Source organism: Passer montanus, unplaced genomic scaffold (genome assembly GCF_014805655.1).
Source record: "Passer montanus isolate IOZ18808 unplaced genomic scaffold, ASM1480565v1 scaffold7, whole genome shotgun sequence".
NCBI lineage: Eukaryota > Metazoa > Chordata > Aves > Passeriformes > Passeridae > Passer > Passer montanus.
This window is the reverse complement of record NW_024372147.1, coordinates 6937086-6962265: the sequence shown is the minus strand read 5'-3', so window position 1 is coordinate 6962265 and position 25180 is coordinate 6937086. Positions and strand designations below refer to the sequence as shown.

Here is a 25180-nt window from a genome sequence, read left to right as displayed (position 1 = left end):
TGATTTTCATTGCTACTTTCAATCTGGCCTGTAAAACAACAGCTGTTATGTCCAAAAGCACTGAAGCAAGCTGAAATTAGTTTCCTTTTTCCAACCTAAAACTTAGATACCTTTCAGACCCAGACAGGAAGAATATCACATCTCATATTATTTATTCCTCTGTGTATCGCAGGTTATCAATTGACATCTGCTGAGTGCTTTGATCTGAGAAGCAATCGGGTAGTAGCAGATCAATACTGTCACTATTATCCTGAAAATGTCAAGCCAAAGCCAAAACTTCAAGAGTGTAATCTGGATCCTTGTCCTGCAAGGTCAGTTGGCTTTAATTTTAAAGGAGACTGAGCTCTAAAGGGGTAAAATAAAATAGGAAAATATTCTGTTGCTATTTCTCACAGTGTCATTTATCATATATAATTCAACCTCTCATTCTAAAAGTGCACAGTGTAGAACACCTATTTAGCACCTTCACAGAGCAAAGACTGATTTGAAATGGTTGTTTCTTCCCCTCAGAATGTATTTTGCTTCATTAATTGTTACCAAGTATGAGAAAACAAATTGTCCATGATACCATCCCCATGCTCTGAATGCATGTGCTGAATATATGTCTCTTAAGTGTTAGTGAGATGGAAAAAATTCTTTTTGCATGAAAATTATTGTCATCACATTTAGATGAACTATTTCCATGAGGTTTGGGGTTTTTTTTAATTTTCTCCTTAATGAAAAGCCTGCTTGCATTTACAGAAGCTTGTAAAATGGAATGAGTGATTTTGTTCTAGTTAACAATGTCCTTTGGCCCTGCATGAAAGTCTGATCTCTGCTGCCCCTAGAATCACAGAATGGGTCGGGTTGGAAGGAACCATAGCGGGTAATCTGGTTCAACCTCCCTGCTCAGGCAGGGTCATCCCAGAGCACATGGCACAGGACACAGGATCGTGTTCAGATAATTCTTGAACATCCCCAGTGAGAGCGACTTCACAACCTCCCTGGGCGATTGTGCCAGTTCACTGGAACTGCATAGTAAAGACATTATTCCTGGTATAAAGGTAGAACTTACTGTGCATTCTTCCTCAGAAGAACAACAATAAGCATAGTAAGATCAGATAGTCAGATTTTCCATGTATAAGAAAAGAAAGAAAACCACAAAAAAGAGCCAATGCTTTGTTGCACTGATTGTCCTGAACTTCAGTGGGAGTCCATCTGCAGCCGCTCAATAGGCAGCTAAGATTTATTTGTGCAGTCTAAATCTTTTGGTCTTCTTGTATGGCTTTGCTAAAAGGTAGTTAAGCATTGCCCAGCAGACATAACAAGGATGCCCTAAAGCCATATTGTCACCAGCTCCTTTTCCTCTAGGCTTGTTTCTTACCAACTTTGATATTGTGAGTTCAAGCGTCACCTAAAAGTTGCTGTGTCGCTTCAGATTGCTGGAGGTTGTCAAAGAGAAAAGATGTCCTGATGAGAAAAAGGATACTTAAGAAACCTGCAGGGCTGTGTATCCACCTGACTGAGGGTGGCTGCTGCCCAAATCAGATGTACCAGCTCTAGAGCAGCTAGGCATTATCATAGCAGAACAAATCACTTTAAGGCAAAGATAGGTTTTATTTCTTACAGGAAGTTTTCGCTGAAGTTCACTGACCTTTTTTTGTGTTAACACTCAGATTTCTTTGTCATTGAAGACACCTTTACCTAGAGTGTATTGCAGTTTATATGCCTTTACTCATATAAGCACCTTTTATTAGAGGCAGATGCCAGTAGAGGCCAGGTATGATCAGGTAGAAGGCCAAAACAGGAATGTTTCAGGAAATGGATTGTTGAAAAATATGAATCAATATGGAACCTATCTTCTAGAGTTCCCTATCACAGTCTCAATGAGAAAGTAATTTTATGCAGTTGCTTTATTTTTTTTTTTTTTTAATTCTAAGATGCTATTTTTTAAACCTACTCTTCTGGGTCAAGTATGTAATTTGCCTCTGGAATTTGTGTGGTGGATGTGTTCCATACTTTCTCAATGATTTTAAATAACATATTCTCAAATTGGTGATGCAGATGACTGTGTGGTATATGAGAGGAAATAGGAAAAAAATAACAGCTGGGCAGATGTCAGGAACTGATTTTGTTTTATATAAGACATAACAAGGCAAAGTTGTTGTTATAAAGACCCTGAGGGGAGGGAGAGTTATGTAGAAATACAGCTATGCCATCCCAGAGGAACTGGCTTTTTGAAAACATCTTCACAGTCTGCCAAATTTCAAATTACTATTTGCAAAAGTGCCTTTGTAAAGAATTCAAGAATCAACAACCAGAGGGAAAAAAAGAACAGAGGAAATCCTTGGTAACTTCTAGATTCTGGTAACTTCTGATGATTTCTAGCAGTAGGGAAGAGGGTAGGTGAAGCAGAAACATGGGGTCAGAAGCGTGGACAAGGAGGGCATATTGGCTCTACAGTGTCTTTTCTGTGTGGAAGATGCTCTGCTCCACCAGTATAAAACCAAGAAGTTAATTTTTCCTGGCAAACCCAGTTCCAGTGAGGCATAGCTGATTAGTGGTTGCTGACTGTTCCTATGGTGTGTTAATGAATGCCACAGAAAATAATCATTGAAGACCATAGTGGCACTGAATAAAGGAACTGAGAGTGGTTGCTCTGAACACTAAACACTAAAATTTGCAGCAAAGGGAAAACTGAAAGAAAAGTTTAAATGAATGCCACAAGTATTGTGTGAGCCTGCAGTAAGTTGCCTCTTTAGGTTTAGTGCATAGAAATGTTTACTTCATTGTGCTTACTATGGCAATAATTAGCAGTATTGCTGGCCTCATGAATAGCAAAAAAGTTTAGTCTCAATAAACATGGGAAAGTATGTGGATGGTTATTTATCAAACACATATCTTATACATACTCGTTTTCCAAGTTAGGTAGAGGCAGCCACATATACTGTTCATCCAAGTCAGGCCAGTGATTCATGTCACAGAACACAATATACAGTGACACTGAGTGCCTTTTAATCCCTACATAACAATGCTCCGTTCAGCCTCTCTTATAAAACCTGTTTTGCATCCAGCTCATAATAACCAACAAGTAAAAAGGAAAGATCTGTTTGTTTACAGTCCATTATGATTTTATAGTCTGCCTTTGACTGGCAAAAATAAGTCTATATGCATATTACCTACTGATGTAAACAGCAGCCAAATCAATCTAGTCCACTCCCCTTCCATGGGGCAAAATCCAACATTAGTATTTTGCCTATTTAATTAAGTGAAAATCTTGTAACTACCCAAAACTTCACAGACTGGAAGGAATTTTTAGCTTTCATCTTTATCCTCCTTTCTGATAAATTTTAATAAAAAGTGAATGGGTATTTTTTTTTTCTTGCTAGAGAAGAGGTTTGTTCAGATTTGATTTAACTGGGTGTGCTACACTTGTTTAGGACAATTCCAAGGTGCTACAAACAGAAGATAAATTTGCTTCATAATTCCAAGGTTTCCCTGCAAAAACCAATTTTGACCCAAATGTGAAAAAGGCTGCTGCCCCACCCATCATTCACTCACTCACCAGGATACCCTCAGTATTATTGCTAGATTTCAGCTTTTAGGTGGCATTCCCAGCCATGCCATTCTGCATTTTTACTAATCTCCCATATTTTTTGTCTATTGCTGCTACATGTTAATGTGAGAGTTTCTGAGTCACAAAAGGTTTATTCGTGTTTTTACCAGGAAATTTCAATGATTTCAATGTCATATAAAGATTTCTAAAGACAACTTCAGCAAAGATTCTAAATTCATAAAGCAACTGTTTAAAAAATTTTGTATTAGCAAGCCTCTAGCATAAGGTGTTCATTTTAACACTTCAGTTCTTGGAGTTCAATCTGTAAACCTGCCACTAGAAATATTGTTTATACCTGTGGAAAATTTTGGGGGAGGGGGGGGTGTAGAATCTCTCATTCCAGCAAGGTTTTCAGTGTCCAGAGACCAGAAGAACTCTTAGATATATCCTGTTTATGGAGTCTTCCAGAGAAATTGCAAACTCCTTTTCCTGCTTATCAAAGTTTTTCTTTTAGCATTTTCATTTAAATATTGATATGGTGGTGGCAGAGGTTTGGAATTACCAAAAAGAAATTTAAAATAAAATTTAAATTTTAATAAAATTGTAGTTTTCAGTTGTTCATTTTCAGCTAATATAGCAAGAGCACTGAAGTACAAGTAAAAGCATACAAAAGACACCAGGATGCTATGACCATTCAGAGTGATTCTAAGTAGTGAGAAGTCCATAATATACTTGGCAATGTGAAAGTGGAATTCTAGATGGAAAAGGAGCTGGTACCATGGCAATGTTCTCATAGTAATAATCTGGGTTACCCGAGTTCAAGAGCGGGGTAAAGACAAGCAGCAGATAATTCTAATGCCTGAAGAGATACATTTCTCAATAAAAGCAGTTGGAACCTTGAACTTTTGGACAGGGCAAAAGTAATCTAAATTAATCTAGAAAATAACTTTGTCAGAATAGGTAGAAGGGGTGGGCTAGGAAGCACTTGTCAAGCACTTCAAAGATGTGAATAGCATTGCAAATTCAGCTCTGAGGGGACAATACATATTAATGAAACACGGAAAGAAAGGCAGAAAAGAGCTTCCAGGATACTTCCAGTAACAAGCTGTAAGGTGGGAAAAACATATCGTGTACTGCTATGACCATCATATCTGTCTGCCCAAAATGAAGTTACAGGAAAATTAGTCTGGTTTAAGTGCTAGAAGATGCCAAAACTGCAGCAAATAATTTATGGAGATTTTCACTGGATATTCAGTTGTTAAAGTTTAGTACTGTTAACTACTTATCGGCTCATTCCCTCTTTGTATCAAACATTGCTCATCCAAACCACCATAAAATATTGAACTGAATTTAAAAAAGGAGGTGTTTAGAAGCATTATAGTCATGCTGCTGGAAACATCTCTTTCACACACTGTGAAGACATTGGGTTTTAGCAGTCTGTGGCAATGACAAACCATATGTCACTTAGAATTTAAAATCTCTGCACCATAAACAAGACATTTTTTATAAAGGTAAGATACTGTCATGCCAAACAGACATTCTGTTTAAAGCAAGAGGTTTTTTGGATGCTGATACAAAAGGATGGCTTTCTCAATAGTGTTTTTAAAGTATCCACTGACATACCACTTTTAAATGTTTAAGCAGCAGACATTGGCTTTTGCCAATCTGTAAAGTGCTAAGAGCATATAAAAGGACATATGCATACAATGTACACGGTAGTTCAGTTTCACATTGATAGCATCCAGATCCAGAAAGGTGACTCACACTGGTAGCATAACTGAGAATTACTGTTTCACTGCCTGCAAAAGTAGGCACTGAAACCAATGTTGCCTATACCCCTGGTGTTAGTGTTATCTACCCCAGCTCTGAAGAGATACCATCTGTTTCAGGCCTCATTAACTGTTTCTCAACACAGAAAGTGTTCTTGTAGCACGAGATAATGTCACAGTGTGGCATCTTCAGAGATCACTGAAGTGCAGTATCACGCACCACCTTAGTGTCAGGATTTGAAGTGTTAAAATGCAATCTTTTGCACCAGATTGTTGTCTGTCTAGTGATAATCATGGCTTTCACAGAAATGCTGGCTTGGATGCTAAACTGTTGTCTCTGTTGGTGAGCACTTTCATGTCTTCCAGCATAGCCAACCCAAGCTACTTTAACAATTCATTTGTTCACAGCTCATAATGTCTTAAACGTATTCCATTGATAGCATGGCACAGTCCCTGCCATGCAGATATTTACTCTCAGGTCTGACAGAGTTCAGTGAAAGCTTAAGTCTTCACGTGCAAGTCTGATCAGGGAAGAGGTATAACGGGTGCAGTCACCCGGGTTATTGCATGGGCAGCCCTGCAGCTGTCAGTAGGACACCCCTGGCAAAACAAAGCCCTCAGCAGAAGTGGAGGCTGTGAACCAGAGGCACTTGAGCATCCTGCAAAGGCTGGGCAGCAGCACAGCAAGGGTGCAGGACATCAGCACAGGAGTGGCAGGTTGTCCCCATGTGAGTCATGCCACCCTGAGGCACCTTGGGAGCAGATGTCCTTTCTCCCTGCTGGCTCCTCTCTCAGTTTTAGCAACCATGCCCCCACTTGGCTCAACGGGTTCTAACCTGAGACTCATCGGCATGCAGGAGAGAGAGCTGGGATGGGCTGGCCTTGTCAGAAAGATGGAGTCATCAGGGAGGTAGAGGAGAAAGGCACTTGAGCTTAAAGCTTGTCATATGTGCTAAATCCAGTTAAGCAGTAAAAGGAACAGTTGGGGAGGAGTTGACCAAACTTGTCTTCCAAGGAATGCAGCTGGGGAAACTCATCCCAGGGGAAGGCTGAATGTTTGCAGAGATGGCAGATCTGATTGCAGCACTCTCACCTCTGGCAGCTCCCATTCCAACCATACACGTGCCTTGGAAGAGCAATTGTGTTGAGACTGCCAGCCCTCAGGAGGGAAAAAAAACAATGTGCAGAATATATGATAGGACTTGTTGGTCTGAAAGGCACGGTAGATTGCAGACATATAAAACAGAACAGCTCTGCAAAGTAATTTGCTTTGTGCTCCTGCTCCTGCCAAATCTCTTGATGTTTTGTGAATGACTCCTGTTAGCTACTCGCACATATTTCAGTGAAGGAATTGTTATTTCCTCTGCTCATTTAACACACCATCCCCTTTGCATTGTACGGGTAATGTGCAGTAAATAAACCCCATAAAGTAGATCTCTTCCATGTTGTTTATAGGCGTATGATGGACTCCTAGAATAATGGAATTTAAACCACTTTGTCCCATCAAAAAAATAAGAATACACCAAAGTAATCTCTTAAGCTTTTTTTTAAATGTTAACTTAGTCTTAGGGATTTTTTTATGGAGCTCATACAAAAAACCTCACACAAGACTAGCTAGAAAAGTGCAGATGACATTAATGATACGATGACCATCTGCTTTTCTGTTTTATCTTTAAGACAATTATTTTTAAAGTAATAAATTAAACCATTGTGTTTTATTGTGGGGGTCTTTTTCCTTGCTAAGACTTTATTGTGCTGATTCATTTTCTTGTAGTTGCAGAATGAGAGCCCTTGGCAGCCCCTCACATATGGAAAAAGACTGAATCAATAAATCTGTGAAGCTCAATACTGTTTACAGAAATGCAATTTTTGCATGCAGAATTTTTGAGGGTCAAACCTTTCAAATTACAATATTAACCTGGGGCTTTGTAAATGTTACTTAATATTCATAACAGTTCTTTAATATTGTACAGTTATTTCTATCTGAATAGTCTTAGAAGTAATGCATTCTAAAGAATGTAGACCTGGATTACGCATAGACAATCATGTTTATTAGAAACAAAATACTTTTCACTGCAATGAATAAGATTTTTTTTAAAAATCTGCTTCTTTCTTAGGCAGTAGATGCTTTTATATGTAATTCTTTCATTTTTTAATTCACTATGTTAACTTTTTTCCCCAACCACTTCTCAGCAAACTGATGAGCTGGAAAGTGCAAACAGAGGGCTTCAGAGTGGAACTTCAACAGCAGTAGTAGAAGAGTCAGGAAAACAGCAAATTCCCAAAGGCAGGGGCAAAAAAACCCTCACAAGAAGTTTGCTTCCATCTTCTTAAAATACTAGTACACAATTCCTCCACATTCTACAGATGTGTACCCATCAGGCTAAGTGTGAAAAGACTTGTTCGTTGCCCTTACTCTAAATGACCCATTTGTCTTTTCCAAAGTCCCAGTGCCAGAACAACCTCTCCTAGATTTTTAGATTTTTGTGAAGATGGGCAGCTCTTCGAAAATGCAAATATGTGCACTCATGCAGAGGGTTCCTGTGACTGCAGTGGCTGCTAATCTTAGAGGGAACTGTCTAGTCCCTCTCACACACTTCCAGGGCTCCAGCTGCTTCCCGCGCTTTAGCTGGAAAATTCCAACACACTGACCTGGCACTGACTCCTTGCTGTGGAAACACAATGGGATCTATTCTTCTATCTTGGACAAGTTATGCATATAAAACCCCTGTTGACTAAAAGGAAAATAGACCCCTTTTGGCCTGGCCTGACAAGACTCTTTGAATGCTCACAGCATTTTTCAGTGAGCTGTGTTGAGGATAGAGATTACTTTCTCCCTTCCCCCTCCTTCACTCCTTCCCCCTTGCAGAAATCCATAGCAACATACCTACCACCTCTCATCTGTAAAAGGCTCCCAAAAAACACCTTTATTCTTGACATTCAGTTTCATCTCTCTGTAACTTGGATGGAGACACACTTTTTATTTTAATGCAATTAGTGTTCACTTCTTGATTTTTCTGTCCACTTGCCCCATCCAAATACCCAAGTGGCCTTGATGAAGGTGATAAATTAGGTCCTCCACAATCATCTGTTTTATTTTAATAGATATGTCTGATAACTGGGAAACAATATGGTTAAAATTACTCTGAGCCAAAATTATAAACAGTGCAGACAAAATACAGACCAGCAATTCAGTGAGACCCTGTAGGTGTCAATGAGAAAAATTCCGTCCATCTCACACATAACTGGCAAGATAATATTTCAGATAACTCCTAATTTTGATGTATGCTATTGCCTTCTATAACTTTTAGGTGTTACATTGTGATACCACACCAATAATAACACTTCAGCAAAGCAATCCAACCAGTTATGACAAACAAAAAAGTTCTACCTGACATGTTAATCTCTTCTCAGGTTCCTTCTTTCTTTCAGGGAAAAAAGAAAATGCAGGTCTGGACTCATTTAAGGTGAAAAGACAAGCATTGCAGATACAAATTCTTGCAGTGTGATTACCCAGATTTCTAATCCTGTAACTTGTAAAAGCAGAGGTTTTATTCGATGGGCAGAAACAACCATATAATAGTTATTAAAAGGATTTTATTTAGAGGTCTCCAGCAGATAGAAGTTCCTCTATTGTCCTCAGTGACTTTGGATCCAAGCTCCAAGAATGTATCAAGTATAGGAACATTCTTTTTGACGCTAGATAATAAAAATGTAAGTTAAAATAATATTTGGGTCACTTTTAGCAATAGATTGCTTATTTGTCAAACAATAATATTTATAAGAAAAAAGTAGTAACCACTGATTTATTCTTTGAATTACTCAGAAAAAGTAGGATGGGAGTGTATTTTTTTTAATGGGATAACATCTTAGGTAAAATATTTTGTTTTGTTGATTTATAATACTGTAATACAAAAAGTTGTGTAATGTAATACAATATTGTAATACAAAACTTGTATAATGTAATCATCTAGTGTTTATTTTATTATGTGTACCTTCTACTCAGAGGGTTGGCATTATTGTTCCTAACAGTGATGGATACAAGCAGATCATGCCCTATGACCTCTACCATCCCCTTCCTCGGTATGTAAAACAGTCAACCAGATGCTAGGCTTAACAAGTCCATTTTCTTTTTCTTTTGCTCTTCTCTGTACTTCTGCTTTAGTCTCAGGCTAAATTAACAGATCCTGCTTCTCTGGACTCTAACAGATTAATGTAGAGATGTTCAAGTCCTAACCTGTTGTAATAAATTCTGTCAATGCAGAACTGAAATTATAGCCTATCTGAAGGAGAAGTGCAGATTTGTTAAGTGTGTGATCCCTTTCTTTCTCCCCTTCCTCGACCCCACTTTCCCTTTTCTCTCACAACTTTCCTATTCTTGCCTTTTACTCCTCTCTGAGCAGAACTATAAGCTGTGGCTTTGTTATGAACCACAAGATTTTCTCTCCCTCACCCCCAATTTCCTGTTTCTTACATGTCTATAATTTGTGAGCTTTTGGGTTTTGACAACATTAGTGTTGTTTTCTGATCCTACAAACTCATGCTAATGACTTTCCCAGGGGCATTAGTTCACTGGTTTTTCTAAGAAATAGGTGATCAGGGCAGAAATAGGATCAAGACCTGATTTTTATCATTATCTCACAATTAAAATGTCTTTAATGTAAGACTCAAAATTCTCATGGCAATAATCAGATGAGTCATTGTTTTTAAAGCAGTGAATAAGACTGTTGATGATAAAAATTTTTGATAGCTAAAGAATAATAACCTCTAGGTTTTGAAATACTGCCTGGACATGCAAAAGTATTGTGCTGTGCTTTCTTCTTTATTAATTTATTGTGTCATGCACATGAAATCATGGAAAGAACCCTTTAGACAACTTGATAGTCTCATCCAGGTGATGAAACAACCTCCATCCAATTATACTGAGGCCTGATGCACAGAGGTTTCAGCATCAGTGTACAAATGCAGCGTGTTCACACTCCACAGTCTCCAGCCAAAACATGGACCAACCTCCAACTGAGAACAAAACTCTCTGCTATATTTAAGCTACTTGAAATTGCTAAGGTTGCCTAAGACACCTGGAAATTTGGCCCAAAGACTTCAGGAAATTTCCTGGTACCATCACTTTTTAAGGCTAGGAAAAGATGGCTCAGGTGGGCTGACCCATCAAATTTTGAGCCAAGCAAATTTTACAGTTCACTGATTTCAGTTTGGGGCCTCTTGTTTGTGATAATAAGAAACCTTAGCTGTATGTTGGGAGACTTGTTCAGCAGAGCCACAGGAAACACACTGAAGTAGAAGTATACCTAAAATTACATCTTTGTAAAATATGTGGCTTATGATCAGCACGTGATGATGGCTGTGCATGGTGTAAAAATTGTTCCACCACTCCTAGTGGTAAGTCACAGAATTAATCAGTGGCTTTACTACTTGTAAACAACTTTTAATTTTAGCTGTTTTGAGTTTTATGGTGCTACCGGACAGTAGCCAGGTGAGGGTATTGCTAGATATGCTGGAGCTGATGAGAAGATTGTGGGCTGATATGATGTAAAATTAGAGAGAAAGATAAGCATTTTTCATATTGCTCAACAATCTTGGGGATCCTGTATTTGTTGCTTAACAAATATTTCCTTTAAGTGAGACAATAAAAGTCCTCACCTTTCACTTCTTTTACTTTTTGTCTGAAGGAGGAAACAGTTGGGGTGTTTTTTAGAAAAACTGTTCTTTGAGGTCAAAAACTGAAATCTTTTGTTGACTAAAATTGTTGTTTCAAACAGTATTTGTAATGTCATTATGAAAAAGATAATTGCCTTGTGGGGTAATAAATTATTTCATGAACTGTTTCCAGGTAGGCAGAACACACATACTTCTGTGCTTAAGTCATGCATAGTAATTTACAGGAATATCCACATTAGATGGTGGGAATGGTCCCACATCCAAACTGTGACAAAGGCTTGAATATAACAGAGGCAATACCAGACTATTTTATGTGGAAGGACATGTATATATATCAAGTAATGCATAGCTTATAGCATATGCATCACTAAAAAACGGATTCTCATAAGTATTCATAGCTTTTCAGAACATGCATATATTGTTCTTAGGATTTTTCATCACGTTCTCAATGGTATTTGTAGAGAAAAGATGGGTTCTCAGTGCTTTTCACTGCCTTAACTGTAAGGAGACAAGATCCGCCTGGTTTATCCATCAGAGGACATGTATCTTATAAGTATAGTCACATTTTCTTTTTGGTAATTTCCTCTCATCTTTCTTTCTTTTTTCTCTATTGAGTTCCTTCCTTGGAAAAAACACCACTCTTTCTCTTTATGTTCTGAAAAAGGGACATCAGCCTCATAGCACACCTGTGATTTGTGATAAAGATTCTTCAGAATATGAGAAATTATGAAAACTTGATATTCCCATCAATTAAAAAAATGGAAAAAAAAAAACCCTAAGTAAAAAGTATTTAGCTTTTCTGTGGCAGTAGTAATTGGATTAGTGGGGTAGAGGAGATTTCATATTATTAACTGTGGTGTAAAAGACACCAGCCATGAGCATGCTTTGTTGCTGTGGACACCTGTGAAAATAGATACATGATTAATTTTTACTGATGTTACCCTGGTAAAAAAAAACCAAAAACCGAGCTGAGCCAAGCTAAACCAAACAAAACCAAACCAAAACAAACCACAACCAAACAAAAAACCTCATAACAACAAGTAGCCCTACAGATAGCAGTTTATGCATTTTGGGGGTACAGGTGGGAGTGGGAAGAAGAAGGGTCATGTTTCCTGATGCTTCTTTGCTTTCCCAGATGGGAAAGTACACCCTGGACTGCCTGTTCCTCATCCTGTGGAGGGGGCATTCAAAGCCGCAGCGTCTCCTGTGTGGAAGAAGACATTCAGGGGCACATCAGCCCCGTAGATGAATGGAAATGCATGTATACTCCAAAGATGCCTGTTGTCCAGCCTTGCAATATATTTGACTGTCCAAAGTGGCTTGCTCAAGAATGGTCTCCGGTAATCAATTTAGTTTTGCTAGTTTTGTGTTTAATGCACTAGGGAAAATATCTTAAATCATACTTCAGTGAGTTTTTGCAAGTTAGAACATTTACTGTTTTCTCTCATTACCAACACCTCTATTTTAAATTATGCTATTTGTCTAACTGCAAAGTAACCACTCAGGGAAAATATATTTATAAGATGAACATGAGCAAGGAGAATGATGGAAAAATAAATCAGCTCTGTAACATTATTTTGTGACCTTCTACTAAAAATAGACTGGGAATATAACTGAAATGCAGCAAAAAAACCCCAATAAGTATGTAATGGTATTTCTGTATTACAGTATTTCAGTCATAAATTGAAACTTAAAATCACTGAGAAGTTTCAAGAAGCACATACATCTGTATATGACTCTGCTCTTTGATACCTGTATTTGTCTGTTTCTGACTTGCCTTTCCATCTCTATGAAAGTAAATGTCTTGGAAATATCCTTCCACAAAAGTAATGAAATATTTTAACTTAGTACATAAAGGCTTGGCTTGAATATATTTTCTCACCACCCCAGTTTCTCAACAAGTAAATTGTGCTTTAGAAGCTTGGCTAGGTTGCCTACAGATGAGGTGTTCTTGACTGATTGCAAAGTGTTTGCTGATTTTCAGATGAAAGCTGCTGTCCAAGAGCAAAACAGCATTGGTAACATCCATAGTGCTTCCAACTGATCGTCTCCTGTGCAACCAATTTTGAAGCAACCTGTGCAGGGGGTAAAAGTTGATGAATCAGAGTAAAAATAAATTAAAAAATTAAAAAAACAAAACAACCAAACAAACAAAAAAAACCTTTAAAAACTGTCTGAGGGGAAAAGGCCTGATAGTTTGCCATTCTGTTTGGTGCTTTTTTCCAGAATAGCTGAGTGTAATGCCTGTTGACACATGAGCCCCAGTACTTTGTCCAAGCAAAACAGAGTGGCTCCAAATTAAACTGACAACGTGTTACTGAGCTTATCCAGTATGGGACTGATGGCTACAAGCCAAGCAGGCAACATTGCGAAAGTGGCACTGCAAAACAAGTCCAGGGGCAAAATGTTCAAATCAAGTATATGTTCTGAGCAAAAAAGCAAAAGTTCCTATCAATTTTATACCTTATCCCTAATTACCAAATATTACAATTATTTTATTTTCAAGTTTGGATGTTTCTGCATCATGTTTGCCTCTCTTATGTTGCATATTCCCCTTATTTATTTATGATTGCTATGTGTGACCATTTTTTCTCCTTTTCATTTTCTCCTTTCATGGTTTTTTTTTATAATCCAGTGCACTGTGACCTGTGGACAAGGACTCAGATACCGTGTGGTCCTCTGCATTGACCACAGAGGGATGCATACAGGAGGCTGTAGTACTAAAACAAAGCCACACATAAAAGAAGAATGTGTTGTACCCACTCCTTGCTACAAGCCCAAAGGTAATGAGGCAGAATGTTTCTCATAAATTTTTTAGAGCTCTTTCATGTTCAGACGTTTTGTTTTGCTGCTGGCATCACTGTTTCCACCTGCACCTGAGTTATGATTTTGCACCTGTCTGTTCCTGTCTGCCTGCCAGTAGCTTGGAGTGACCGCTGACCTCTTTTGTCTTACAAGCTTTGGACTTTTCATAGTTAATTTGTAGTTAATAAAGTTAAAGTTAAGCAATATAAATGTAAACTTGGCTGTATTTTCACTGTTTACATCTGAGCTAAATGCAGCAAGACACAAAAGAGATCTTGTGTTGCAAACCATCCAAAACTGACTTCTGCTTAGAAGGATGCAAGGCCAGCTAGGAAAGCTTTGCTTACCTCTGTCTGTCATGAAATGTCTTCAAATGAGAGTCATCAAGGAACATAGTAAATTACTCCTTTCTGGAAGCCCACCCTTGCAAAAGCATGACATCTCTTGCATAAGATCTTGTGCTGCCCTTTGAGGCATGTACACACTTAATTTCTGAATGTAGGGAGCTACTTCCTTCTTCAATTTTTTCACATGGAATGAAAAGTCCTGTGCAAAGCTTGGTGTAACTGGGTTTAGTTTCCCTCCACGTCTTTGTTCTGGAACACTCTCACAGTTTTCCCATCATAATGCAAGGTGTAATGTTTGAATATCTGTGTATCTGAAGTCTGAGCAGTGGTTTCAGAAGAGTGTTGGACTAGATGGTGTCCAGAGGTGCCATCCAATTCTATTTTTAGGCTAGAAATTTGTCCTTTTTATGTCACAAAACTACAGTTAGAAATTTAGGGCAGAAGGGGCAATGAACCTCTCATCTATTGAATGTTTTAGTCCTAGACTGTTTTTTTTCAACAGCTACATTAACACAAAGCAGAAAACAGTCTTTCTAGCTGACAGAAGCAGCAAGGAAAAAATGTGCAAGTCTCTCTTCTCTTAACACACTCTGCAAAAAAAGAAATATAAGGCAAATTACTCATATAATTTCTTTCATTTTAGTTTATTCAAGACATAAGGCCCTTTATGTTGCACCAATAATGGGAAAAAATAGGATACCACAAGATTAAATAGTGATTTTCAGTTTTTATACAGAATGTATATTCATCTGATATAACTTTCTATGAAATATAAGTGTTTTTACTGGAAGTGTTAAAAAAAAAATTACTTTAATGTCCAAAAATAAAATTTTCTCCTTAGCTTATGTTAGAAGTGCTTTTTGTTCATTTTTCTCTCAAAGCATACTGTATAACATCAACATTTCTAATCCTCTAACAAATTTCACAGTGTAGATGCTAATTAACTACACCTGTTAAAAAAGGAAGATTATTTAAAAAGTCACAAATCAGGCTATGTAGACAAGAATTTTGCTTTTTACAAGCACTTGCATCTAAGCAAAAAACTCACATAAGATACAACTTTCAAAAACTCATAAACTGTAGAACATAGAAATATTTCCTACATGTTCTGGATGATTGTTAAAATACAGATTATTTATTAAGAGCTGTGATGGCATTCATCCTTAAATGGCACTAATATGTTAGATGAAGAGCTTGGAAAGCTGTTTTAAAGATAGAGGAATAGTAATTCAATTATTGTCCCTCTTTTCCTCAGTTAATAACTTTCTCCAAGGATATTTTCATGACTCAAGTTGCAGTAGCTGTGCAGTCAAATTGTAGGTCATTTTTCCTCTGTAATACAACTGAAAGATGGAAAATTTCATGTGCATGTGTGAAATGTTCTGCACAATAGAGCCACAGAAAAATCCTGACTATTCTGAATTACATTAACCTGCTCCCATTGGCTAGTACATGTCCATCCTTACACAAACCCAAAAGGCTTAGGTGATTTGTGAATAGCAAATAGTTTTGGCTCTGGTTCTCCTCAGTAGTCGGAGTCTCACTGCACTTTATATAGTTTTCCCCTGGTCCTAGCCCAGAATGTTCTGTTGAAGTGCAGAGCTCCTTCTCAACCTTTAGCTGAGCCAGATTTTCTCTTGCTTTATACCCCTGTAGAGCTAAACCAGCTCTGCTGCCTTCAGCTCAACTACTCTGCTCTGAACCTGCATTAAAGTGGAGTTTGGCTTGCAAAGCAGCATGGGCCCTGCATTCCCCAGAGCAGAGAAGCTCATTATCCTGTGCGCACATCCTGGAGAGGGAGAAAAGCAGCTCCAGTGTTTTCCATCAGGAATGAGAGAAAAATAATCAGGTTCATTTTTTTAAATCCACATAGGATGATGATAAACTGATGATAAACAGAGTTGAAAAGCATAGCTCGGCCATTTAACTATAGTTTTCCTGTTTGTTGTATCACTCATTAAAGCAGGATTTTCTTTATTTTTGTAATCCACCAAAGCCAAGCCCAGCATGTCTTCTGACATTCTGAAATTTAAAAGTAGATACAGGCATGTTACACATTTTGCCTTGTGTGATGCAGGCCTGTTACACTTGCAAATTTCCCTTCAAAAAAGTACTTTTCAAAGTACTTTTACAGTCCAGTTGTATAGTCTGAAAGGTGGCAATTTCAATTTGCCTGTCTGGCTTTAAGGCACTATAGCCCTTCTACCTGCAAAGGTGAAATATCTGGCCATACAACCTATCTGGCCATACAACCTTGCAAACTATATAGTCCAGGGTGTTTCTCTCCCCTGTGTTCTCATTTCTCTTTCTCCTCTTTCCCCTCCTTCTGCTTGGCCCCATGTGTGTGAGGGCACCCATACATCACATTCATGCTTGGTGAGCACAGGGAAGGTGGCAGTGTTACTGCATGCTTTCTGTTTTCACATGCTTGTGTTTGCTTCATAGAGAAACTTCCTGTGGAAGCAAAGTTGCCGTGGTATAAGCAGGCTCAAGAGCTGGAGGAAGGAACAGCCGTTTCTGAAGAACCCTCGTAAGTCTCAAAAATTTGCTTACAACAGGTTCTTGTTATGTGATCCTGAGAAGATGTAGTTGCTCTCTCCCTGGAGGTGTTCAAGGCCAGGTTGGATGGGGCTCTGAGCAACCTGGTCTAGGTGGAGGGTGTCCCTGCCCAAAGCACGGGGAGTGGGAACTAGAGAATCTCTAAGGTCGTTTCCAATCCAAAGCCCTCTGTGATTCTGTGTTTCCATGTGAGAATCTGGGACTTGTGCAGAACTAGCACAATCTCTTGAATGAATTTGGCTTCTGATAGAGTGTAAAGGATGAGCCCAACCCTGTGGAAATCTATGGTGTTAAGGCTGTATCATACTTACCTGCAAAGAGGTAAATGCAGATTTAATTTAATCAAATATACACATTTTATGTAAGATCATTAAAAGAGTATTATAATAAAAGTGCATCCACCTATGTATTAATATGTTCTCTATTACTGCTGTATCTTCACAGCCTGGCAGCTTTATTTATTTTATCAGTACCCCTGTGAAGCAAGAAGCAAAACAAAGCAGCCAGTGATGATTCCCTCTTGCCTTTTTCCCCGAGGAAAAGCATAATAACAGCAAAAAAAAGTATAAATTTTACCTGGGATGCATACCACATAAGCCTAGAGCAATGGGACTGAGAAATTATAAGTATTCTTATATTTTTATTATCAGTACAAAAACTTAGATGCTTTTGTCTGAAACTGTGATAAATCCATGCTATAATTGCAACTTCTGTACACAGCATCAATCAATATTCAATTCCTTGTGTCTGAGCACATGGCATTTTTTATTACAACTGTAACTATGTATTAGATTACAAAACATTTTTATACAATGTAATTGCAGCTCTGGCATGATTAATCTTAATTGAAGTGATTAGAAACTGGAGAACCAGTGAGCTGGAGACATATGTAATAAGTCCTCCAAAACAAACAAAAAAAAATCCAGTTGCCATATGTATATATACATACATATAGACAAATATATGTATACAGAAGCATTTATACACACATACACAGACAAATATACATTCATATGTCTTTATAGATATTTGTAGCAGCTATCAAATATAGTATGAGATCTTTAACTGCTTCCAGAGTTCCACAGACTCCATAGGTTGATTAATTCATAGTCAAAAGCCTAGAAAATTTTATATTCATGGACATACTAATTTTTCATTAGTAAAATGCATTTTCTTATGTTTTTTCTTATGGCTATACTAAATTACGTAGCTAAATGTGCATTTATCAACCTGTAAATAAATTTTGGGAACATACATAAAAGAGGAACAATACTGATATGCTGTTATATGAGTAATTTGTTACACTAAGAAGTTTTTTTATCAGTTTTGTGAACAAGGTTGATTGCACTGCAGAAAAGGAGTATAGGTATATATATATGTGTGTGTGTGTGTGTGTATGTGCATATACACATATGGGTATATGTAGCTTTAAGTATTAACAAGGTATTTGTTGAGTATAGGCATAACCTGTCGTTTGTCATGATGCATATTTTAATTAAATATTTTAGAAAACCTTACAGGTATATTACTTGTGATACTAAAACAGTCCTTGAGAGATCTAAGGGAGAGGAATTTAAGAATTTCAAATTGATTTCAAGTGCAGTTATGACGCCTCCACACTTCATGTCACTGCTCTGCTGCATTGGAGGCCATTTTCTGCAGAGACTGCTGCACCTGCTGCAAGGCTCCAGTCATGCCAGTGGGATACTATACTATTCCCATTCTGGACAGTGGACCACAGTCCAGACTAGATTCAGTCTGCCGTGAGGTGACATTTACTACACTTGTTTTCTCCCCACAAGGCAGATCTCTAGGAGTATTTCTAACCTTTATTTTAGGCTGATGCAAAGCATAGTTAATGTAAGTTCAAGAACAGATTTTTATATCTATTGACTAACAGGAAGAATAAAGGGCATGAAGTCAGGGTCTGCACACAAACTTTCCCAAAGCTCAGAAATGCCTTGAGTTTCCTTTAGAATGATTTTTGGTGATAAGGCATGAGATAGGAAAACCAAATAAAAACTTAGAAAATTTGTGCTGCAAGAACCATCCATGCAATCCCCATTTGTAAACTGTAACATCCATCTGTAACATCCATATTGTTCTAAAATATCTAATCTCTTTCAGGAATCTTGAGCGGTGAACTTCCACCTAAAATAGTGCCTCATTGTTTTTCATTAATGTCTGAATTTAAACAGTTATTTGTTTTAGGTCCTGATTATTAGATTGAAAAACTGTATGTAACAATATAAAAAATGAGACAAAACGTTTGGAACACACCAAAATACAAGGAACAATCAACTTTGGGGCCAGCTTTATAGCATCATTTCATTCAGGTGTAGGGATTTCAAACACACCAAGAGCATGGTGTATTCCCTGACAGCGCACCTTTTGGGCAGAGCTTCTGCAGCTGGGCAGAGACACAATGTAATACTCCATGGCCCACCACCCTTACAGAGGCCAGGCTACCATCCACGTATTTTGGCACATGAATGATCTTATTATGGCTGATCATATGACTTTCCTATTCACTCTGTGTTGGTGCAGTAATTACCAATTTCATTACTCCACTTGGGCAGACATCAGCAAGGATTCATTTGTTTCCCCTACTTCATCTGAGGCTCTTGCCAAGCTTTCTTATGCCACCAAGTCTCTGACTGCCCCCATTCTCCTCTACAGACAGGGCCATTCTTTGTAGCCAGTAGACCACTCTTCCCTGACCACTGTGATCGTTTCTCCCTTATCCTTCTTCAGGCAAAGAAATAAACTTCAGCTATAAGCAATTCTATTCTCTTTCTCAAAGTTTATATTTGATTAGAAATTTAAAAGCTAAACCCCAAAATTTTCAGCATATTTCTTCTATGAATTGATTTCTCACATTTCTGAATCTCTGTATTGCCATCTTCTGATTTTTGTAACTTTCTATTTAATATTATTTTTATTATGAAATTGCATGCTATGATTTATAAAGCTACAATATTTCTCACATATTATCCTTCTACCTGTAATTCGCGATCATTCTCTGATATGTGCTGCCAGAGCACCAGATGCTGCAATTTTATTCCATCTGTGTATAATGCCTTCCATAATTTATATCTTCAGGAATTTCTAATGCAAACAAGTCTTACAGTTGAATTTTGTCTGTATATGTCTGTCTGTCAGTTGCTTTCCTCTCCTCTCAGTAATGTCTGAATGTATTACTATTAAGTGATTCTGACAGAGGTATAAAATTATCATAGAGAATTTTACTCCTCTGTTAAACTTGGTTGATATTCTTCAGGAAATTCAGTAGAAGCTTTCTGTACGTGTCACTGAAATAAAAGACTCAGTAGAATTCCCCAGTTGAAGGAAAGGTTTTAAAGGAGTTCAGTCCTTAAAAGATAACAAAGAATCCACTTGGGCACTGAGCGTTCAAACATAAATCCATGCTAAATATTTCTTTATTGGTTCTGCTCCTCAAAGAATTAATCACAACCAATTCAGCCACTTCAAGTCTAGAGGGAATAGTGATGTTTGTGTTGTCTGACCTACTGCACCCCTAAATAGGATAAATTAAAAATTAATTGCTGGCAGAACTATTATGAAATATTCCGTGTTGGTAACAAAATATTGTAATCTTTCTCAGCACAAATGTTTAAGGTGAGAAGGCCTTGCTGTCCTGTGTTGAGGTACATGTTGTTCTCCTATTGCTGTCCCTCCCTGAAGTGACCATTCACCAGGCATTAGAAATGTTATCTGAGGAAGGAGCCACTGTATCTTTCTGTGTGACCTCTTCCTCTAGATTTCACTACACCAGCGCAGTGTGACAGCCAGAAAGAATAGCACTCATGATTAAAAAAGCATGGGGTTTTCTATGTATGATGAGATTAGCTTTATGAGTAGTGGAGGTTTTCTTAAAAGATTTCTAACTTTTGAAAAATGCTTTTATACGTTAACACCATGTCCAGCTTTTAACATACTGCCATAAACAACCCTGGTGTTAGCCATACAAAAAAAAGGTGGGGGGCGGGCTGGCAGATTGATGGGGGACAAACAATAATATCTGGATGCCAGATGGCACCATCCTAATGACGGGGCCAGTTCAGTAAAAAACAAAGGGAAATTCCTGACGTGCATTAGCAGGGGTGACAAAGCCCTCAGGGAATTGAATAAGGACCGAGAGACCAGTGTCGCAGACATACCCAATACTTTCTTACTTTTCAGTAGGTGTTTATGCTTCTAGACACATAAGCTGTTTTAATTTGATTTTCCTTGTTGAACAGTTTTCATCATGTTCTTTATATATGGGTTCACAGGTTAGTAAGTGAAGTAAGTTTAAACCTTCCTATTACAGCTGTACTGTAAAAATTGAGCATGTCCTGATTGTTGGATTGCCAAAAAAAATAAAAGATAGTGAGGACATAATATAGGTTTATCTACTGAGCCATTGTTTGTCCAGATTAGTAGATAGTGAAAAAGAAGAATATTCATATTAAGATATGATATATATGGCTGGTCAAAAGGAAGGTCATCAAAGCACACATTAGCTAAGGATTGCTATCTACTCATTCAAGGACCCACTACACACAGTCACAATTACTTAAGATTTATGTGTAACAACAATACAGGACAGAAACTGTTATCATTCCCTGTGGAGAAAGGCAGTGAATGAAAAGCACCAACCAATAGAGAGACAAACCTGAATGAAAAATCATATTCAAGCAACTTAAAAGAAACTATAGAGGGACATAATGGAATCACTCTGATTGGAATTGGACCTGTGCAGCTGCCTCCAGTTTTAATACTCTTAGAGATGGAGCCTGATATTTTATTGCTAAGTGGTAATGACCACTGTTTCATGTCTCTGAATAATGACACCAGCAGCTATCCAGTGCTGTGGTGTTACCAAGGCCTTAAAACCTGTGAAAAGGTGGTGTTTCCTGAAGGAAAAGGAAGGGTTTGCGTTTCAGGTCAAGACAAGGCATGTGGAAGTCTGTGCTCAGTTCTGGATCTATCACAGAAAATTTCCAAGCCTTCAAAGAAACCATTGAACATTCCATTTCACCAGTAGTATCTGAGTTTAGACACCTTAATAGATGGATGTCTCTACCTTAGAACATTCAGTCCCACTGGTATGTGCATGTCTCAAAACCTCAGACTTTATCTAACCCATGGATTTAACCAATGGTGTTTTAAAACAAGCAAACAAACAAACAAATCAAGAGGGGAAAAGCAACAAACAAAAAATAATTAAGCAATAAAAATTAAGAACAATATGTAATTAGGTAGCAGTGAAGAAAATTAGCTACTTTTCTCCATACTCAAAGCACACCAGTAAGTATGCACTTGTTTTTCTTCATAACATATTGTGGGAAACCATGTCCTAGACAGAAGAGGCTGTTGCTACATACACCAAGAGTTTTGAAAATCTGTGAAACACTCAGCAGAGCTCTCTGTGGATCTCACCCTGAACCCACTGTGAGCTGCTGTGAAAGGTCTCCCACCACTGAGCACTGACATTGTCTTCTGAATTCTCTTCTGACTTCTCCGGTTACGTATGTGTTTCTATATGGAGGGAAATATACATCAGTCCTTAGCTGAAGGAGTGAGTTATTGCCTTTGGCTTGTTTATTAGGGTTGTTGTTAGAGGGATGATTATTACAGTGGGATTTAATTAAACTATATGGAATGGCAACTGAAACACCTCAATCATTTCCCATTTTCTAAAAAACTACTTCTCAGTATATCTATTCCACGATTTCCATTTTCCAGGTAGCTCAGAGGTTAGCATACAAAAATGCCTAATGCTGAGCAGTGGAATAAGAGCTATATGCTGGACAAATAACTTCAAATCCATGAACTGTCTCCTTTTTATTCATATACTTTTTGTGGTTTGTGCTCACTATTTGGCAACATTTGTCATTAATGACAACACAAAGATATTTGAAAGTCTTTGTAATTTTCTGGTGTTAGCATGGTGGAAAATTCAGAAACGTATATTTATGTTATACATACACATTACATAAATGTTCAATTTTTAATGACTATTACTATATGGAGATTTCTTTGCAGGGTTTAATGAGTTTCCCCTCTTTTTTCTGCTTTTAACTCTTTTGATTCGGCTAATTTTCTCTTTACCAGCTAACAGTCATATTAGAATTAAATTGCATTTCCAATGTTAGCACTTAAAATGTAGAAATTTGGCCTAGATAGCTAAATTAACCCCCAATTTCCTGCAGGTATTATATTATTTTCATTATGAGTTGCTTACTTAAGTGAAATAATATAATACCTGGCATTTATAGATCAAGCTTCATTTCAAAAAGTATCATCTTCTTCAGTAATGTTCTTCATTTTCTTTTGTGTCCTTTCCCTTTTTTCCCATGTTTGTATGTATGAGGCACATCATGTGTAAATATTCAAAGTATTTGAAGCATCTCTGTTTTTCTAAATTAATAATTTTAATACCTTGAAGAATATCCTCCCTTTTGGTTAGGAGTACAGAAGTTCTTCAACAAAGCAAAGTTACAGAACAATTTACAGTGTTTAAAAATATAAGAAAGACAGCTTCTGATAAAGACCAGGACCTTTTTTTTTTTTTCCCCATAATCTGGTTAGCATTTCTACCTTTCAGTTTACCAGATTAAGAAGCTGTACATTTCAACTAGTCAAAATACCTAAGTCAGAGTGGCTGATGCAAACTGCTTAATCTCTGACAGGAGATTTTCTGCATGAAAATAGAATTTCAGTGGCTACAGTCATAGAGTGGTCCACCTGAAGTGTAAAACCCTCTCAAAATGAAAGATATCATCTTGGAAACACAACTGATATTTTAAGTTAAAATGTCTAATGAGGAGGAAAATGAACAATTTTGCACCATTCGTTTCCCATAAGCTTTGCTCCTAAAAGAATTCTTGTAGTCTTTGTAGCAGCATAATAAATATTTCCAAATTTTACAATAATATTTGCAATTAATTTCTTTCCTTTCTGTTACTTTCCATGTATAGTGCTAGTAGTGGATGTCAGGTTTATAACAAGATTTTATAAAGACCCACAAAAAGTGGGTAAAGAGATGCACACTCCCTGCTCCAAAAGACTGTGATGTTCCAGTCAGGCTTCCTGATATATGCATCCTGGGAAAACACTATCTTCCCTTTTAGGTTTTGGATTTTTTTAAACTTCAGCATGAAGGGGAAGTCCTTTTGTCAAAGAGAGAAAGGCAGGGGATGAAAGGAAGAAAAGTGTAAAAATATCTTCAAATATGCTGATCCCAAAACTAAATATCCCTTTTATTCCAATAAAACTGTTCATGGGATTCCCAAGGTAATAAATGAGTTTGCTAGAGCCCCAGACCATAGTAGAAACAGACAGGTATATTGCCTTCAGCCCTGGGCAAAGCTGTCCAACTCTGGTGTGGCCTATCAAAATAAAGACCAAAGAAAGATGAATATTGTCAGTGACAGCCAGGTTTCCATGAAATATACATCCCAAACACTGAGTTTGCAGAAGCAGACAGATTAAAAACACTTACTGTTAATGAGGGAGTGTTATCAACAGGGATTGTTCTTGTGAGGTTCAGTGAGGACCAGTGCCAGATCCAACTATTCATTCACTTGTTCTAGTCCTTAAAGTATATCTACAACTCTTGCCTCAGAACTTGCCTGTGGCAGAAGGTTTTGGAGAATGGCCAATGGAGAAGGCAAGAACAGTCAGATAAAGCTATCGAAATTACCCTGTATTCATAACTTCAGCGCTCCAGTGCCAGTGACATCAGGTATCAAAGCGCAGGTATTGCAGCTTATGGAGTGCCTTGAAACTATTGTTTCTGCATAGATTTAGGAGTCAGTTTAGTTCAACATGATCTTAGCAAAACAAGGTGTGTTACATTTCTGCAACAAAGTAGTAATCATGTGGTATAGAGTTGGATGTGAATCTTAGGCTTGATAGCTATGAGTAAAATGCTAGTCCAGTTATAGTACTGACATGGAAAAAGCAGTGACAGAGAAATTATTCAATTTTTGAGGAAAATAATGAGAGATGGAATTCAGTGTGTTTTATTGTAATGACAATTACAATAAAAGCTGCAAAGTGTTTTTATAAAATATTTATGGACTTCCAGAAGGAAAAATCTGGAGCATATAAGAGTTACTGATCAGTAAGACAAGTGCAACAGATAAACAAATCCACAACAGAAATTAAATGCTGTTGGATTTGGGGTTTTTGTTTGTTTGTTTGTTTGTTTGGGGGTTTTTTGTTTTTGTTTTTGTTTTGGTTTGTTTTGTTTTGTTTTTAATGAGAAAAAGGTAAATGCCCTGTGGAAAAAAAATTAATTTATTTAATTTTTTTTTTTAGGAGCATATAAGAGTTACTGATCAGTAAGACAAGTGCAACAAATAAACAAATCCACAACAGAAATTAAATGCTGTTGGATTTGGGTTTTTTGTTTGTTTGTTTGTTTGTTTGGGAGTTTTTTGTTTTTGTTTTTGTTTTGGTTTGGTTTTTTTTAATGA

General features: G+C 37.5%; 1 protein-coding gene across 4 annotated transcripts in view; it reads left to right on the top strand.

Moving 5' to 3' along the window:
- The window catches only part of ADAMTSL1 (ADAMTS like 1), a 389415-nt gene that overhangs the window by 289322 nt on the left and 74913 nt on the right, over positions 1-25180 (top strand). For 3 of the 4 annotated variants that reach the window (XM_039729897.1, XM_039729899.1, XM_039729900.1), the window contains 5 exons: positions 173-311; positions 9337-9387; positions 12116-12320; positions 13616-13763; positions 16578-16662. In XM_039729897.1, the coding sequence (XP_039585831.1) occupies positions 173-311; positions 9337-9387; positions 12116-12320; positions 13616-13763; positions 16578-16662 (628 nt within the window). The remainder of the gene's footprint in view (positions 1-172; positions 312-9336; positions 9388-12115; positions 12321-13615; positions 13764-16577; positions 16663-25180) is intronic. The other variant, XM_039729898.1, reaches the window with a different exon arrangement.